At 35.3% G+C, this 17,604-nt stretch overlaps 1 protein-coding gene across 3 annotated transcripts; it reads left to right on the top strand.

The window, feature by feature from the left end:
* Positions 1-1,088: 1,088 nt before the first annotated feature.
* Positions 1,089-6,808, top strand: LOC137711235 (tobamovirus multiplication protein 2A-like). Of its 3 annotated transcripts, none has more exons than XM_068450460.1 (7): positions 1,089-1,246; positions 1,785-2,044; positions 3,288-3,387; positions 3,562-3,642; positions 3,729-3,833; positions 5,894-6,109; positions 6,404-6,808. In XM_068450460.1, exons 2-7 carry the CDS (start codon positions 1,806-1,808, stop codon positions 6,503-6,505), a joined length of 843 nt encoding a protein of 280 aa, XP_068306561.1. In that variant the 5' UTR covers positions 1,089-1,246; positions 1,785-1,805; the 3' UTR covers positions 6,506-6,808. The 3 variants fall into 3 exon arrangements, with proteins under 3 accessions (XP_068306561.1, XP_068306563.1, XP_068306564.1); XM_068450462.1 differs by having other exon boundaries at positions 1,091-1,246; positions 1,730-2,044; XM_068450463.1 differs by having other exon boundaries at positions 1,109-1,246; positions 1,726-2,044.
* The last annotated feature ends 10,796 nt before the right edge of the window (positions 6,809-17,604 follow it).

Genomic DNA, 17,604 nt, shown 5'->3' with positions numbered 1-17,604 from the left:
ACGCGGCCCAACCAATAATAGTAGACCCATTAGTTGGAGAAGTTACTGTTTGCATGAATAGTGAACTGCCTTAACAATGATTAATTCACTCTCCAAACATTATCAATTACTATTCACTATAATATTTTATTTTTCATGTGTGATTTATAAAATTAGGTTAGAATCTCTACTAATTAATAAAATACTTATTGTCAATTAAAACTTTATGAAATTACCACTTTAACTCTCTAATTAAAACAGAACATGAATAAGAAATATGGGCAGAAATGTAATTTCACACAACCAAATTTTGCTATTTTTTTCAAAGTGTCACATCCGGTCTGGGTTGTGACACAAAGCTTCATTTACATGTAATCCTAACATATCTCTAATTAAAAAAATAAAAAATAAAAATAACTTCCCACTCCCGCATTATCTATCACTCTATTCCACTCTCCTTCTACTTCAAGAAAGAAAAAAAAAAGAATTATTGCACACTTTGTGTGTGCTCATATGCTAGTACGTAATTATAATTGTACTACATGTCCACATTTTATTTTCAATTAAATGAAATAAGATACATTTTTAATAGGTTTTTTTTTTTTCAAATTACAAGGTCAGAAAAATGTTACGTGGCAAAGATTGTGGCACCCTCACTAGTAGGAAAGATTTTTCAATTTAACCGAAACACGGGATGATACACTATATGTTATTATATAAATAGTGGAACATGTGTGTTAAAAAATTAATAACTTAAAAAATAAAAAATTTCATTACTTATATAAAAAAAATGTAATATACCAACTGCATTTCAATCACAATAAAAAATTTATCGACGAGGAGGCCATAGTGGTTGACGATCGTGATTTGTATTTATCGTTTCCTTTCTGTTCAAACTTTTCTGGTTTTTTAAATTCCATTTTCTCACAATAAAAAAAAAATTATGTTTTAAAAACCTATTAGTATGTGATTTGACCATATCATCCCTTAACGTCCCAACGGATAATGGATAAGTTCATTAACGTCATTCAGCAAATAGAAAACAAAACGGTGACACAGCACAAATGGGGAGGTGTGGGGTACAAATAAAAAAACGCCAGCTGGCATTTAGAAGAAAAAAAAAACAATAAAAAACCAACAACCTCACCGCCCTTCCTCCTTTGGCTGAGATCGTCTCTGTTCCTCTTCCTCTTCCTCTGTGGCTGATATCAGAATCCGAAGAAGCTCGAAACCCGACAAGCTCCTCGTACTCGTGACTTCTAAATCTGTAAGTCTTTCGATTTCTGCTCATATTTTGATCTCTTTAAGATTTCCAAACCATCATGAAACTATTCTTTTGGTTTTTTTTTGTTTTTTTTTTTCGTATTAAATCTGATATTTTGCTAGTCTGGATGGGTTAAAATTTCAGTTTTTGAAAAAATTAGATAGTTGAATAGGTTGGGAAATTGAGGTGATTACGTATCTAGGAAAGACTGGAATTTTTTGATGAGCTTGAGCTGAATTGCATAGATAGTTTTGGTTTTCTATTTTTTAAAAATAATTTAAGTTGATTTATTACCCTGATCTTAGAAAATGCATAATGTTGGAGAGATGGTTTATATGTGTAGTTTTTCTACACTTTCTAAGCAACCAAACACAACTCGATGTGTGAATTATGGAATTAATTGCGAACTTGTGGTAGTTAGTAATCAAAACTGTGTGATTGAGTTACTGATCTTCGGGCCAAATGTGGGTCTTTTGTCGAAGGTAGTCGGCTAAGTGATAAAATAGAAGAGACCCATTTGATTTGAATTCGGAAATTGAAGGGGTCGAAGAAGTTGTTGAGGATGGCCTGCAGGGGGTGCTTGGAGTGCCTGTTAAAGCTGTTGAACTTTGTTTTGACCCTTGTGGGGCTGGCCATGGTGGGCTATGGGATCTACTTGCTGGTCGAATACTTGAGAGCTTCGGACTCAACCGTTATGTCTTCAGCTGTAGGCGACGATCATGATTTGGTACAGTTGAGCCGACCTTTGCTCATGACTGTGTCTCTTTCAACTAGTACCTTTGATAATTTGCCAAAAGCTTGGTATGTCTACTACCTAATTCACTAAAATTGTTTTTTGACTTTTGAGTTATAGCTAGTTACACATTTATTTTATTCTGATTGAGGAAATCTGTTGTTTATTTTGATATTTGATGTGGCTGTAAACAGATAAGAAGTAACAAGTATTCTTGTGTTAGACTTACCTTCTTGCATTTGATTAATATTTTTATTTTTCATCAGGTGTTGTATCCCTTATGTGATTTTAGACAAATAGAAAGATAAAGAAAATGATCGAAATTCTTAGGAATGAAATCATTTCCTTCCTTTTTCTTTTTTTTTCTCCTCCTTTAAAACAACTGAAATTTACACTAAATTAGCTATCCTATTATCTAAAGAAGAGTTTGGATGTGAAATGAATGTTTAATTTAGAAACTTAGCTTTTGTCTGAGTAAAATTTAGATGTACACAAAATCTTGGACATTCTGCAAGGGCTTACTGCATTTCTGGATCGACATGGCTTCCTAATTTCTATTTAAACCAATCACCAAAATGACGTTAGGAACCTCACTCTCTCCCAAAACTCCACCACCACCACTCGCCAATAGTAAATAACCTCCTATCCTTTCCACAAACTATCCACAAGACAGTCATTCTGCAGTAACCCCACAAAATTCTACCCTCTTTTCGTCTACAGGTAACTTGTACCATCAGTCTTCTGTTTTGTATGTGATTTGCATTCTTTAATAGTTCAAGTTGTATAATGAAGGGTTGAGGTCCCATCAATATAGTAATCGGTTGCTGGTTGGCATCTCTAGAGCATTGAAGTAAATTTTTAGGACCTTCTGATGATTCTACTTGATAAATCTAATTGATCTAAAAGGCTAGATCTAATCAACTATTCAGTGCCAACCCCAACTATTTCTGGAAGCGATGTTCTTATCACTAAGTTAGCTGATGCACAGTGAAGATTGAGCTGACTTTTATTGCATTAAGTTCTCCATTTTATTTTTCTGAGTTTCCCATATTATCTTTTACAATCATTGTTTTACGTTTTTTCCCTATGCTTGCACTTTTCTTGAAGGAACCTATGCCTTACGTATGCTAGATCAATCCATAATCCCATATTAATGAATTTATTTGCATATATATATATATGTATATATGTATATTAATTATAAAGACCCGTTAAGGATTACACTCATATTGTTTGTTTTACATGTTGAGTTCAAGCTGCTATTTCTTCTTTCTTTTTTCCTCCAATTTTTTACACCGTATTCTTTTTCAGGTTCATATACTTGTTTATTGGCATTGGAGCGATTATATTTATCATCTCTTGTTTTGGTTGCGTGGGTGCAATGACACGGAATGGCTGCTGCCTGAGTTGTGTATCCTAATTACTCAATTCTTCTTGTCTAAAAGTATCTCTGATAATAGTGTCATAGCATATCTGTTATGTGATAATAGTATGCCTGTCATACTAAAACATGAATGTGCATGCACCTATGCTTTCTTCATTTTGGTTTTAAATTTAACAAAATGGGGTCCTTAAGTCAGCATAGTATTCGGTCCTGGTGATCCTTTTGATCTTGGTAGAGCTGGGAGCTGCCGCCTTTATATTCTTTGACAAAAGCTGGGAAGATGTAAGTGTTGTATCAACTGATGTTTTGAAATTTAAATTGTAATGGTATGATTGGCTATCTAATCAGTGTCATAAGTTTCTCTTTAGGAAATACCAACGGATTCAAGTGGAGATTTTGAGATGATATATGCATTTCTGAAAGCTCACTGGACCATTGTCAGATGGGTTGCTCTTGGAGCTGTTGTCTTCGAGGTAATTCTCACAATTCCAGAATCTCGTCTTGGCATCTTCTGTTTTGACATCTTTTTGTATGATTTTTATTAAATATTTTTTTGGGTGGATTTATGGCTATATCCTTTAATCATTTAAAGGAAGATTGCTTGGCATGACAGTCTCGTTTCTGGATGAAGTTCCCTCCCTTCCCCTTACTTTATTTGGAATTATATTTCTAACTCTTCATACCCGTATAGAAAGATATAAGATGAATAGAAGGTGGTGGACATGTTTTAGCAAGCAGTGCAGACACTGAAAGGGAAGCAAAATTATACTTAAGAGGCAAAAAAAATATCTTACCTGAAGTTTCTGCAGAGAATTTACCTCTGGTTTTCATTGACTAGATTTGAGTGCTTGCCACCATTTAGTTGGTTCTGGCTTGGCCTAATCAACATGTAGCATTAGAAGGAAAGTTCTATGCTTTGGATCTTAGCTCGTATTGTGTCTTATATGTTTGAGTTTCACTTTTTGGCTATCAGTTTTCAGTTTTTAGTTTTTTTTTTTTTCTTTTTTTCTTTTTGAAAACTAAAAGCAGTTATCGAATGAGTTTTCAGATTTCATAAAAGTGAAAACAGAAACTGAAAATGAAATAGTTATCAAAAAGCCCAAGAGTGAATAGTTAAGAATAAAATAGAAAATAGGAAGAAAAAGAAACTCCCTCACCTTTAAGTGTTAATGTCACTTGCAAAATAGTCAAGCGCAATAACAGTTGATTTCAGGGGGGATTTCCCTCTTCAAAATGGGGTTTCAAGTGTTTTTCACTATGAAAAGGAGTTTTGACTGGTTCATGCGTGAAAGCCTGTCCCTTTTTATAATGGCATTGGCATTATTCCTACATGACAATGATATTGAAGAAACTTTCTTTATAGATCAGTGCTCTAGAAGAATTGTGGAGATCTTGTCGCTGCTTCTTAACATTCTTCTTTTCTGTAATGAAATTATCTTTCTTACCACAAAAAAAAAAAAAAAAAAAATTATCTTTCTTACCACAAAAAATAAAAAAACATTGAGTTGTGTTTTTAAAAACGCCCCCCAAGGCGCGCCTAGGCGGCTTTTGAGGTGGGCCGTCGGTGAAATCGCCTCTGCCCAGTGGGAGAAGGCGAAAACTCGTTTAGACGCGGTCGAGGCACGGTGGTCAATTGGGCGTCTTTTTTGTGTAAGAGCTTTTGGAATCTGGATAATTTCGCTTGAATATGGAAGTTGCAGACGCACCAATGCCGCTTGAAGAATATGAATAGCACCGCGTAGTTTGCCACGCTTTCATTTGCTTACTTTTTATTTTTTTTAATATTATTTTTTTGGCTGAATCTATTTCTCTTTAAAGTGACTTCCAGTTGTCCAGCATCCTAATTTCCAACTTCCATCATCTCAAAGCATATTCTCCCAACATATCTATAAAATTTAATATTATTTTATAAAAATAATATTCATTAATAAGTAAGTGGCCAGCAAGAAAAATCAGCAATTATTTGTTTTTGTTTTTGTGTAATGCTATATTTTTTTTCTTCTTAAAAATTTATTCTTGTTTTTTCTTGTAAGACTCTTTAAGTATTCCACCAAAATATTATAATATACGTAATTATAAACAGTTTATACTAAAAATCTTAAGTCTTGTGAGGCCTCAAGGTTTTCACCTAGGCGGAGCTATCCGTAGAACACCTCACCTACGCCTTCGCCTTTTAATATATTGATTGAGAGAAATGTTTGCATGAGAGTCAAGAACAAAACCATTGAAATGTGATATTAATGTTGGTTCCAGAGACAAGGAAAATGACAGCAAGCTCCTTCTTGTTGTTAAAATTTTCTCGTGAACCTCTACTGCTTTGCCAGATATTGGTTCACTTCTCCCTCCTTATCTGGATAAGGGTTTTGTGCATTCTGTGTTTAGCTGCTGCACAAAAGCACTGCTAAGATGAGTGTTCTTGTGTTGTGATTCTTGAATCTAGTTTTAGTGGTTTGGATATCATCAGTTAAAGGTTTTTTCGGTTTTTTCTTGTGCCGATATGTTGCATATATAACGATTCTCCATGGAATTTCAGGCTCTACTTTTCTTGCTCGCTCTAGTGGTTAGGGCAGCAAACAGACCAGCAGAATATGACAGTGATGATGAGCTCATTGCTCCAAGGCAACAAATTAGGCAGCCATTGATTGCCAACAGGCAAGCTGTTCCAGCAACTGGTGCACCTGTTGCTGGGGCTCTTGATCAGCGACCACCAAACAGAAATGATGCGTGGAGTACACGCATGAGGGAAAAGGTGAGAGATTCCGGCAAAAAAATTTCCCTAAAAGTTTGTATGAGATGGTAGTGTAGAAATATAGCTATTGAAGTCTCAAAGTAAGACCAGCGTGTTAGTGTGCACGCTTTAGACTTTTTGCTGATTGTTCCAGTACTATCATTTTACCACATTTTGGTGATTAGGCAAATTCCGTTTGTCATTTTATTTTTCCTATCGAAAACATAAATTTGAGTCTATTTTTTGCTACAATCTCTTCGCCTATGATTCTGATGCCTGTGCTCTGTTTTGTCTGGTGACTTGCACGTAAATCAGTATGGGCTTAATACAGCTGAGTTTACATACAACCCATCAGAGTCACAGAGTCAAGTTTCAGCTCAACCACAAGAAGAAAGGAGCCGATGCATCATCATGTGATAAGGTGGAGTTAACCACAATTTAAACTTGGGTTCGGTTTCTGAAGGCCACTTCTTCGACCATGTTAGAACTGCAGCATTTCCAAAGGATGGTCTTTTCCTTTTTGTTGGGTTTGTGTACAATCATGAGCTTTACTTAATTCCCCGCGGAAGCGTGTTCTCTTTATATGTATTACCAGTTGGTGTGTAATTGTACTGCTAGTTAGTGATTACGGAGTGAGTAGTTTTATGAACGGAGTTACTTGAGACATTCTGGCAGTTACAATGATGTACTTGATCTATTGGTTTTAAGTTCTTTTACCTAGCATGGTCCGCATATTATTAGTTATCGTACTTAAGTGCTGATGAGCGCATTAAACTATCCGTGTGGTTGAGAGCCCTTACAGCTCAGTGGTAACGACACAATTGTTAGGGGAGTGCTCAGTATTGAGCTAATAGCCCGCGGGCGGGCCTCTCGTTGGATGCCCACCCGCGTCGCCATAGGCCACGTGTTGGGAGGATTTTGGATTATCCGAATGTGTTGGCAGGTATTCCAAGGTCTTTAGTGATCAGTGCAAAAGGGACCAGGGATGGGACCGGAGCTGAGTTGACGCATCATTCAGCGCTCGAGCTTCCCAGGAATGGCGCGCCCCGGCCCGGGTCAGGTACTATTTTATCAGCGATGTTATTATATTGTCGGCGATGAAGTTAATGTGGTATGTGACTATGTTATAAATCATTCGGAAAATGTAGAAGCTTTCAAACTTATTGCCTTAATACCCAAAAGGTCACTCTTGCTCTCCTAAAGTCGTCGTAAGAATCTGTGAGGATCAAATTGGTATTATTCACAAGATTATATTAATTTTAAATTCAAAAACTTATAATATTTGACAATTTAACAATGCAAAACAAGAAAATGAGTTTTCTAATGGTTCATGGGTTTTAGGTTGGTTTTGCATTATTAACAAATATTTCAAATCTTTTGATATAAACTAATATAATCATGTAGTTAATATGCATTCGGTCCTATCAAATTCTCAAAATAGACGGTTCTCTTATCGCCAATTATTGGGCAAGCTAGTGGATTTGGATCCTCTCCGAGGCAACTGGTCGGAATCCTCTTGACCAGTGTTAGTGGACATCCAACGGCTACAATTATTATAACTTTTAGCCTCCTGTTTGTAGCCGTTGGAAAAATCCAACGGTCCACTAACAGAGGATCCCAACTAGTTACCTCGGAAAGGATCCAAATCCCAAGCTAGTGTTTAGAGGCTAGTCCATAGCTTTTGGTCGAGGCTTCTTGTGCTCGGTTAGGCAGTCACGATAGCGAGAGATACACAGTTGTCTAGTGGTTAAATTGTCCGCGTGTGCGTGAGCGCGCGCGTTTGTGGTCCATAAATTTATGGAAAGTGAAAGTTATAGGAGACCGACAGTCGGATTGGGGTTTTGCTGCTTGTTTTAGTATTTTTTTTTTCTTTTTAGTTTTTGGTTGCTGGATTCACTGGATAGTGACGTGCCCTTTGAATTCTTCAGTGCGTTTCGTTTTAGGGGTTTCCTTTTTTTTCTTTCCTCCCATGCTTATGAGAGCTCCCTTTCAAACACTATTAATTTCACGTCTGTGTTACCCCGCCCCAAAGTCAAAAGATGTTTTTCTTTTTCAATCTTCAGACAAGGCTAATTATGATTTTTTTATCATCTAGTGCATGTAAATTTCAATTTTCTTTTTTGTTTTACGCATAAGCAACGACACTTGCATATTTGACGTGTATGTGAGCTCTTACCTTCATTTCTTGCTAAAGGTTTTGATCCACGTTATTTCTAGCTGATTACGAGATTTAACCACTTTCTCTCCTTCTTAATGTTAATATTATCGTTTATTAAAAAAAAAAATTACATAATCAATGTTATTGTCTTTTATCATTTTCATTATATTAATGGACAAAAAATAAGCCACTTAATATTATAATTTAGTGTTATTCTTCACATATATGTAAAATTTTAAAATTTGAATCTAGCTAAAAGTGGGTTCAAAACTAATCTATTTCTACACTAAAAGTGTAGCTATATATATTTTTGTATAAAAATTAAAAATAGGATGAGAAGAAATAATATCTGTAGATTTTTTAATAATAAATTAAGTGGTATAAGAACAAAGAACAACATTGTTGGAGATAGAGACAACTCGGGGGTTGGAAGGAATGGAATTGAAAATTTCACTGTTAAAATTGTGAAACATGTCCGTCGAAAACAATGTTATCCAGTCATTTTAATTAATTAATTAATCTCTGTCGACAAGAGGAGGAGAAGTGGCCAGTAGCCAAGTAGGGAATAGGCAGTACCCATTAAGATAGCGACATTGGATTCCGTCCGAATCCAGTTGGTGGGAATTCTAGAAATTCTTATATTTTAGTCATTTGTATAGTGCGGTTAGAAATTATGTAATTTTTTTTATTTAAAATTAAACATAAATAATATCTGACGAAAACTAATTTTACGATATACGATTAATAGTTAAGATGTGAGGATTTCTAAGATCTCTATAAAATGGATCGAGAGACGATCATTTTCCTAAGATAAACACAATATGAGGAGGAGCACCGCCAGTCAGAGTCATTCCTATTCTAAATACTTTGTAAAGGTCTTTTCTATAAAACAAAATAAAGAAATTAAAACTAAGGTAAGTATGTCAATCAAACTGTAGTAATAGATAGACGGTTTGTAATATTTTTATCGTTATTATCCATCTGTTCTTATACAGTTTGATAATTAAACAATTTTAGTTTTAATTGATTTTTTGCATACATGACTTTTATAAAGTGCTTTATAATATGAACGATTCTGATCATAAACACGAAATTCTGTGAATTGAATGCGAAGAAATTTTAGTAGAAGCTCCTATTCATACTTTGAGTAATCAAGTATTATTCAATTTTTTTTGTGCATTCAGAACAGAACCGCGAGTTAGCAGTATTCAATAGCCAATATGATAACAAAAACATTAGGAGAAAGAGCACTGCCAGTAATTTTAGAATAGGAATTTTTTTTTACATGTACTTAGAACCGAACCACAAATTAACGTGTAGCTAATAGCCAACAGGATAACAAAAATAGTAGGAGCCGTTGCCACCATCAATCATTTTAAAATGCAAAAATTTTACGTGTACTCAAAACAGAACCATAAATTAACGAGTGACCAGTAGTTTGTAGGATAACAAAAACTATAAGAACCGTCGTCACTACCAATCATTTTAATATAAGAAATTTTTTTACGTGTATTCAGAACAGAACCACAAATTAACAAGTAGCTAGTAGCTAGTAGGGTAACAAAAACAATAGGAGTGCTCGCACCGCCATTCATTTAGAGCAAAAGGATACACTCCCTAGTTTCCAAAAAAAAAAAGGATACACTCCCTCCATGTAATGAGTTCTTGCGTCGTGAGAAATGAGTGGCAATAAAATTAATGGGGAGTCCTCCTCCCTTCCATGGGAAAAGTCAAAAAGTCAATGCGAGCTGACTCTCCCACAGCTGCGACTCCACCTATAAAGTTGCATGATTACTAATGGATGAGTGAGTGGGTGAGGCCGAGCTGCAGTGCCGGTGACTCTTCTGTTTGTCTGTAACGTATTATACTGAGCTGGCCAGCTTAATTTCCAACCATTGCTAATCAAACCTTAATCCTAAACTACAGTAAGAAAACAAAATCATTAGCTTAAAAGTATGCATAAACAACTCCAATAGTAAATAATTTTCACGCTAAAAAAAGTTGACCAAATTAAATATATCTTATAAATATATTGAGTGGTAAGAGAAGTATAAAGTAGATAATTTTATAATAATAAGGCACTTATTTTTCACAATTATGCTGGATAATTAAATTCATTAACATAATTAGAGTGTTGTGGCACAATTGTAAATAGTTTGAAAATAATATGTATTTATTTGTTTACATGGTAATCTACTTCAAATTTGAGTTTTATTTGGATGTTTAAAATGAGATGAGTTTTTGTCAATAAAATAAAAGTTGTATGGACTTATATCTAAAAAACCCTAAAATTATCTACTTTATACTTCTCTTACCATCGTATGTTTCATTTCTTTTATTTGTTTGACATTCATTGTAGGTAAATTATTTTGCATGTATCAGGCACATTTTGTTAAAATTATATATATGCATGCAAATAATTTATCTATATTTTTTATGTAAAATAACATGTAATTAATTAATTTTGAATCAATTGGCTAAAAACATTTATTTATTTTACATGTATACTAGCCACATTTTGTTATTATTATATCGAGTGTGCAATCAATCGATATTCTTTTATTTTGTAGGTAAATTATTTTGCATGTAGGTAAATTGTATATTGTTATTGTATATATCTTGTGCAAAATAATTTACCTATGTTATATTTAAAATATTGATAATTTTGAATAAAATAACTTTTTTATTTGTAGGATATACTAATTGAATTGAATGAAATAATGTAAAATAAATGTAGATAATAAGTGAGAAACCCAAAGTAAGTGTTATTAGAGGTAATTTAGACATCCAAAAATAAAAATTTTGCCAAGTCAAACTTAATTATGGATATTGCTTAGTTGGAGCCTAGTCATTGGGTTTTTATTAGAGAAATTTACCATGATGGGTTTTAGTTAAAGAAAATTGAATTCCAAGGGGTGTACTCATATTTTCAGAAAATTTTATAATAATAAGGCACTTATTTCCCACAATTATGCTAGATAATTAAATTCATTAACATAATTAGTGTTGTGGCACAATTGTAAATAGTTTGAAAATAATATGTATTTATTTGTTTACATGACAGTCTATTTCAAATTTGAGTTTTATTTGGATATTTAAAATGAGATGAGTTTTTATCAATAAAATAAAGGTTGTATGGGCTTATATCTAAAAAATCTTTATTTTTATGTTGCTGCCTCGAGATCGAGTCATATATCTTGGTTAATATATAAAGACTAGATATATCTTGTTGCTTTTACCATGCCAAATGCCTGCCTATCTCAATTGAATCCTCATTACTTTTCCGTTGGTGTTCTTTGTTCGTCCTTTTCCTCCTTCTATCAACGTGAGGTGCCACCAACAAAAAAAGTAAGCAGCTGGCCAGTACAAGGTTAGCCCCTTAAATGTAAGGACGATGGAATATTGTATGAATGCACGCGAATATATTCCAAAGATAAGAATCTTCAAATAAGCTTACACCGACATCTTTAACTTGGAGAATGATTCTCTTCTTTCTTTTCTTTCATCTTCTTCCTTCTTCTCTTATTTAAACAGTCATGATTAAGCCACGTCAACATCTTATATTAATTTTTTTATAAAAAGAGAAAAATAAAATAAAGAATACAAGAGAAGGGAATAAAAGGGAATAGAAAGAGAATGGGAGAGAATCATAATCCTTTTAACTTTCCAATATGAGACAAAACACTTCGCATCCTTGTACACGGAATTGGATCATCTCCTGAGCCCAAGGAGAAGATCATCCTGACCAAAGATTTTGGACCGTTAAATTTTTATCTAACAGTTACAAACAGAGAGTCCTTTTAAAATTATAATATAATCGTTAGATGAAAATTCAACAATCCAAAATCCTTGATCAGGAGGATCTCTCCTTGGGCTCAGGAGAATATCCAATTCCCTTGCACACCAGTTGTTTGACATAGATACATCCTCGCATACCAGTTGTTTGACATAGATGAACGGTCATGTCACGAGTCTCCCACCCACGGTAAAGTAAAGCTGATTTGTGATGTTCACATTTCCATTCCCCAGAGGAGATTGATGCAAACTTCCACTACCTAGCCAGTAGCTAGCTAGCTGTCTTTATTCTGATTGCATGGAGGCCTTTTCATGCTCTCAAAAAGTCCATTTCCAAAAGTTCAATCCGATTTGTACGATTCTCCAGTTCGATAACTTCATTAGTGTTAAACTAGGGCTGGAATTTTTTTTCGAAAATTCTAAATCAAACAAAAAATATTTCGATTTCATATCGAAAAATTTCAAATCGATAAGATTCAAATTTTCAAGACTACATACTGAATCGATCCCAAATCTTTTGTTACAAGAATCGAGATTACATATTCAATAGTTAAGGAATTCTGAAATGAACTGAATATATATATATATATATAGGTTGCATGCATGTTAATGTTAAATTTAAGTAGTTTGATAGTATACTAAATATGAAATTAAGTAGTTTGGAATTTTGGAACGTCAATTTGACTTGGGATGAATGAATTGGTAGTCCAATTTGTGTGAAATTTCAAATTGGTATGAAGTAAAAAACTTAAATTTCAATTGATATCAAAATTAGACAACAAATTACAGGCTAAAAGGGTAAATTTCAGCTTACAATCCAAAAATCTCAAATTTTAGCCTAAAAGCTCAAAAGCCAAAATCCAATCCCAATATACCGAAGATATTTTAGGAATCCCAAAAATTGAAATACCAAAATTTCGGTTCAAACTAGTCTTCAAATTCCCATCCAAAAATCTTCGATTTGAGATTCAAGATCCCCTTTTCGATTTGAGACAAGGGATGCATTTTTTGTTTGGGATCTCATACCCCTACGTTAAACTGGATTGTCAAATTTAAACTGCTAATTTTTTATCTTTCTCTATCTGACATAGCACGTTATTTTTTTTTCTTAATCAGAAAAGATGTCATTTTCTTTTCTTTTCTGAAGTTGTGATTGGACAAACATAGAAAATAAAAACAAATTCAGAAAGAAATAATTAAAGAAGAAGTAGCTAGTGGGGTGGAGAATGCACATATTGCATGGCATTCAGTAATTTCAGTTCACATATAGTGCGGCAGAGTCCTTCCACACAGTGGTCCCTAAATGATAGAGATATATTCTTAAAGTGGGTGTCCTTCTCCTTCCCTGCATTTCCAAATTTCCATTTCCATTTCCCTCCCTCGCCTTATTAATATATATACACTTCCTTCCAGATTTTGCAGAAAAATAACAGTTTATGGTCACATGTCCCATCCCATCCCATCCTTCGTCCCGTGGTTCTACACACTACAGCTGGCTTGACTTCCTAACAAGCATGGATACGTGACTTTGTAGCGTATCTGATACCGAAAAAAAAAAAGAATATGTCCGCATTGAATATGACTCGATACAGACATAACATGAAATTATTTCAAATCTTTATGGTTATGGATCACTAAGTGTTGGGTACGAGAGATTAGGAAGTGCATCATAGACCATTAGAAAGGCATATAAAAGGGATTAGCAACTTCTTCTTGGAATATATCATTTGCAAATTCATCTTATATGCTCTTGTAGTGCTTTATGATGCATTTCCTAATCCCCTTATAATTTGGCTTTCAACCACGTAACTTACTTTCCTGATATAAATTTCAATTTCATATTTTAGTAACAACTATCTAGGTTAATCAATGGCAAATTTCATAATTTAACAACGTAAGTATTTCCTTTAGGTTCTTTAAAGATAGACTCTTACAACTTTAATTTTAGGCATATACCCACCCAATTCCAACCTTTAAACAAAATTCAATATTCAAATAGATTGTAGACAGTGACCTATTTTTATAAATTGTTTACAAGTTTCAAATCAATTATAGGCAAATAAGTGACCTATCATTATAAATTATTTACAAGTTATGCCACGACACCCTAACCAACTATTCACACTTTCATTACCCACCCTATTGGTTAACCCTTGCCCTAACGTTTGTGCCTTCAATATAATGCTAATTTAATTACCTAATAATATGTATATACAATATTTTGTTAGTTTACCTACACGTAAAGTAATTGATTTATATTTTACCAATTCACATATATTGCAAAGGAAATGTTGTTGCAAATACATTTGCTAACATGGACTTGTCTTCTCCAACTTTGGTGTGGTATTACTTTCCTCCCCAGCAGCTCATGCTGCTTTGTTTTCAGACTATGTTGGCTTGCTCAACTTCCACACCTCAAACTAATGTACATCTCGCCACGAAGGTATGTCTCCCTTTCTTTTCAAGTATGTCTCCATTTCTTGTTTTTTTTTTTTTTCCTAACCTTGTGGCGTTGTTTGACTTGTTCTGCAGGTTAGGTTTGACTGTAGAGGGGTTAGGCTTCATGTCCCCCCTTTTTTCCTTCTATCATTTTTGTTTTCATTTCTAGAAGAGTAAGATTTATGTCCCCCCTTCTTATTTAAAGATTTATGTCCCCCCTTCTTATTCATGTTCTTTTTCTCCTTTTCTTGGTATTATGAGGGGTAAAGTTTATGTCCTCCACTAACTAGGTATAACTTCTTTTTTTCGTTATTAATAAAATATCTCTTGTACATTCGAGATTTTCTTAAAAAATATATATGTAAAATATTTTACCTATATTTGGTTGAGGATTATCTTAACTTACATAATTACATGTACATTAATTAACCTACATTTTTATATTAATTTGCCTATATTTTCATGTACAATAATTTACCTAGCGGCAAACATATAGGTAATTTCATATAAAAATATAAGGAGCAAGAACATATTAGATACAACAACAAAAAAAACCTTATCCTATTAAGTGGGGTTCTGTTGACCCTAAAAACTATCAAGCCTATGTGGCGCCCAGGCCGAGTAATTAATAAGCTAACTACGTCCTTCAATTGTGTGCCGGGCGTGCCAACTTGTCGGCCGAGCTCGGTCGAGTAGTAAAATGTGTTGATGTCGCGTTGGGCGAGCTGCTGGCTTGATGACTTTGCGACTACGGCTGAGGAAGGAACACGTCTCGACCTTCGGGTTCTAGAGCCTGAAGACAAGGCTACTAGTTCTGCAAAGTTCAATATCAAATTCGGCTTTCAATTTGCCGAATGTAGTAACCTGTAACACCTCACTTCACCGAGAAGGCTAATAAGATGACCTCTGCTAATGAGGATTCGAAAATCTTTTTCGACCGAGGCTTGGATAGATAACTAGTCGGCCTCGACGCAGTGCTATTTATCTAAACTGAAGTTATTCCGTGGTCGGCTGATTCTACAGCAACAGTGCTGTTTATCCAAACTGAAGATGTGTTGGCGGGAAAAAGAAAATAAAAATCTCAAGGTTGTTAAAAGGTTTCGCGTAGAGCTAGAGTTTGCGTAGGGCAATTTGTGTGTTGAATTGAAGGGCTTTTCAATGATGCACCCTTATCTTATTTATAGCAGCCAACCTCGTCATGACCGAACCAGAACTATAATTGGGTAAGGATTCCTCATCTTAATCTAAACAGATCTCAGCCAATCCTTCCTCCATTAGGACTTTGAACCAACCTCTTTATCCGGCCACATTCACTTCTCAAACCTCAACATCTTCATTCCATTGAGACTCCTTGTACTACTAGGATTCGTCTCATTCGCTCCTACCATGATTAATCCTTCTTGTAACAGGACTTGGCCAACCTGACTGGGCGTCTTATGACCACTGGATGGCCTATAGTATTTTTGGAAAAGCTTTGGGCCGAACATAAACTTAAGCTCAGCCCAATAATATTATTTTGGGCCTAAACATTGCCCCCTCGCTTCTGAGGTCTTAGGCCTATAATTCTTTGGCCAAGTTTCGACCTTGAAGAAGTGAAATCAAACCCTCGACGTATCTCTGGAAGACAACGAAAAGTCCCGAATATACCATCCACTAGGGTGCATTTATGAAGCACGATTGCACGATTGAAATTTTGTCAAACACCCTACCACATGGCATCCTTTGAGCATGTTTTCTTTACTTGACATTGAAACGCCCACGCCATCATTATAACATTGATCCTCGAATTTTTGGTCTCTTTGAGATGTGCAGATACTCAAACGTCTCTTCCTAATTAAACTCGCCATCAAACACCATCGTGCAGTCTTGATTTGCGAGTTTCTCGATCCCTTCACCTGGATTCTTTGAATATTCATCATGATTACTAAATCCCGATTGGTCTTATCCTTTATTTGAAACTTTAAACCGTTAGGTCTTCCCCCAAAACGCCTGTAAATACTGATATCTCTTCATTCAAACCTTTGCGCTTTCAGAAATCTCAAATCCCTTTGTCATCAAATCTCTTTGCCATTTTCTCTCGAAAACCAGAAAACCCAAAAACTCTCAACCCAAAAACTCTTCGAGCCCTCATCAATGGCTTCCTTCATTTCCAAGCTTTTCGACGAGTGCAACAAATGCCAGGGCTTCATCAATCGAAGCACCATCAAGACTCTGTGCTGCGAAGGTGATTTGATCGCTTCCTATCAGATCTTGGGTCCACTCTTCAAGGACGTCGTGCCATTATCCATCACCACCCTCCTCAAGGCCCATTGCCTGGCACCTTTGTTGCAAAGGTTTGATTGGTCGAAGTGGGACCTAACCAAGCCCCAAAAAACCTGGCCTTTGACCACCGCAACCTGGGTAGCTTGGGTCAAACGGATGGAAAAGATATTTGGCCAAGAATGGAAGACTCTTGATACCTATAATGCCATTAAACTTTCGATCGTGGAAATCGCAATGAACAAATAGCTTCTTATGGCAGCTTTGAGCTTCTGGTGCTCAGCCACCAACACCATGGTCATCCCCATTGGCTCTACTATCCTCGACGTCTCAGCCATCCTTGGGACCTCCCCTTCTAGCTTCCCAATTGACGCCGCCCTTTCTAGGTACCTGTCTAATCTCGACCTCAAAGCATTATACGACGAATAGGCTGTCGAGACGCTGAGCAAAAAATGCCAAAAACCTTTAAGAGAAGAAATTCAGAAGCTACGCAAGAATTTCTTCAACTACAATAGCCTCATCCTCTATTTTGCTGACCTAGGGGAAGAAAACCTTCGGAATGGGGAGCATGAGGCCTTTCTATTTTACTGGTATAACAAATTTATTTATTGTACCAGGTCGAATAAGTGCTTGGTCGAGAATATGCTGGTGGCTAAAGCCCTGGCAAATGGTCACACCTTGGCCCTTAGTTCAACCATCCTCATCAACCTCCTGCGCTGCCTGGCCAAAATGACCATCAACAAAATCAATCTGCACCAATACGACCCTCTCTAGGTTTTCTAACTCTGGCTGCAAGTCTATTTTGCCACCCTTCGACCAGAGATCCCCAACTTCCAATCCATTGAAAACTCGGTCTTCAATTAGC

Source organism: Pyrus communis, chromosome 12 (genome assembly GCF_963583255.1).
Source record: "Pyrus communis chromosome 12, drPyrComm1.1, whole genome shotgun sequence".
Classification (NCBI taxonomy): domain Eukaryota; kingdom Viridiplantae; phylum Streptophyta; class Magnoliopsida; order Rosales; family Rosaceae; genus Pyrus; species Pyrus communis.
The sequence above is the reverse complement of the archived record's forward strand: the minus strand, read 5'-3'. Positions and strand labels throughout refer to the sequence as shown.

Bases quoted from the DNA above. Each gene is read 5' to 3' on its own strand.
- LOC137711235 (XM_068450460.1), top strand. From the start codon at position 1,806: ATGGCCTGCAGGGGGTGCTTGGAGTGCCTGTTAAAGCTGTTGAACTTT. The intron at 3,643-3,728 runs GTAAGTGTTGTA...GTTTCTCTTTAG, and splicing joins TTGACAAAAGCTGGGAAGAT to GAAATACCAACGGATTCAAG. The intron at 3,834-5,893 runs GTAATTCTCACA...ATGGAATTTCAG, and splicing joins TTGGAGCTGTTGTCTTCGAG to GCTCTACTTTTCTTGCTCGC.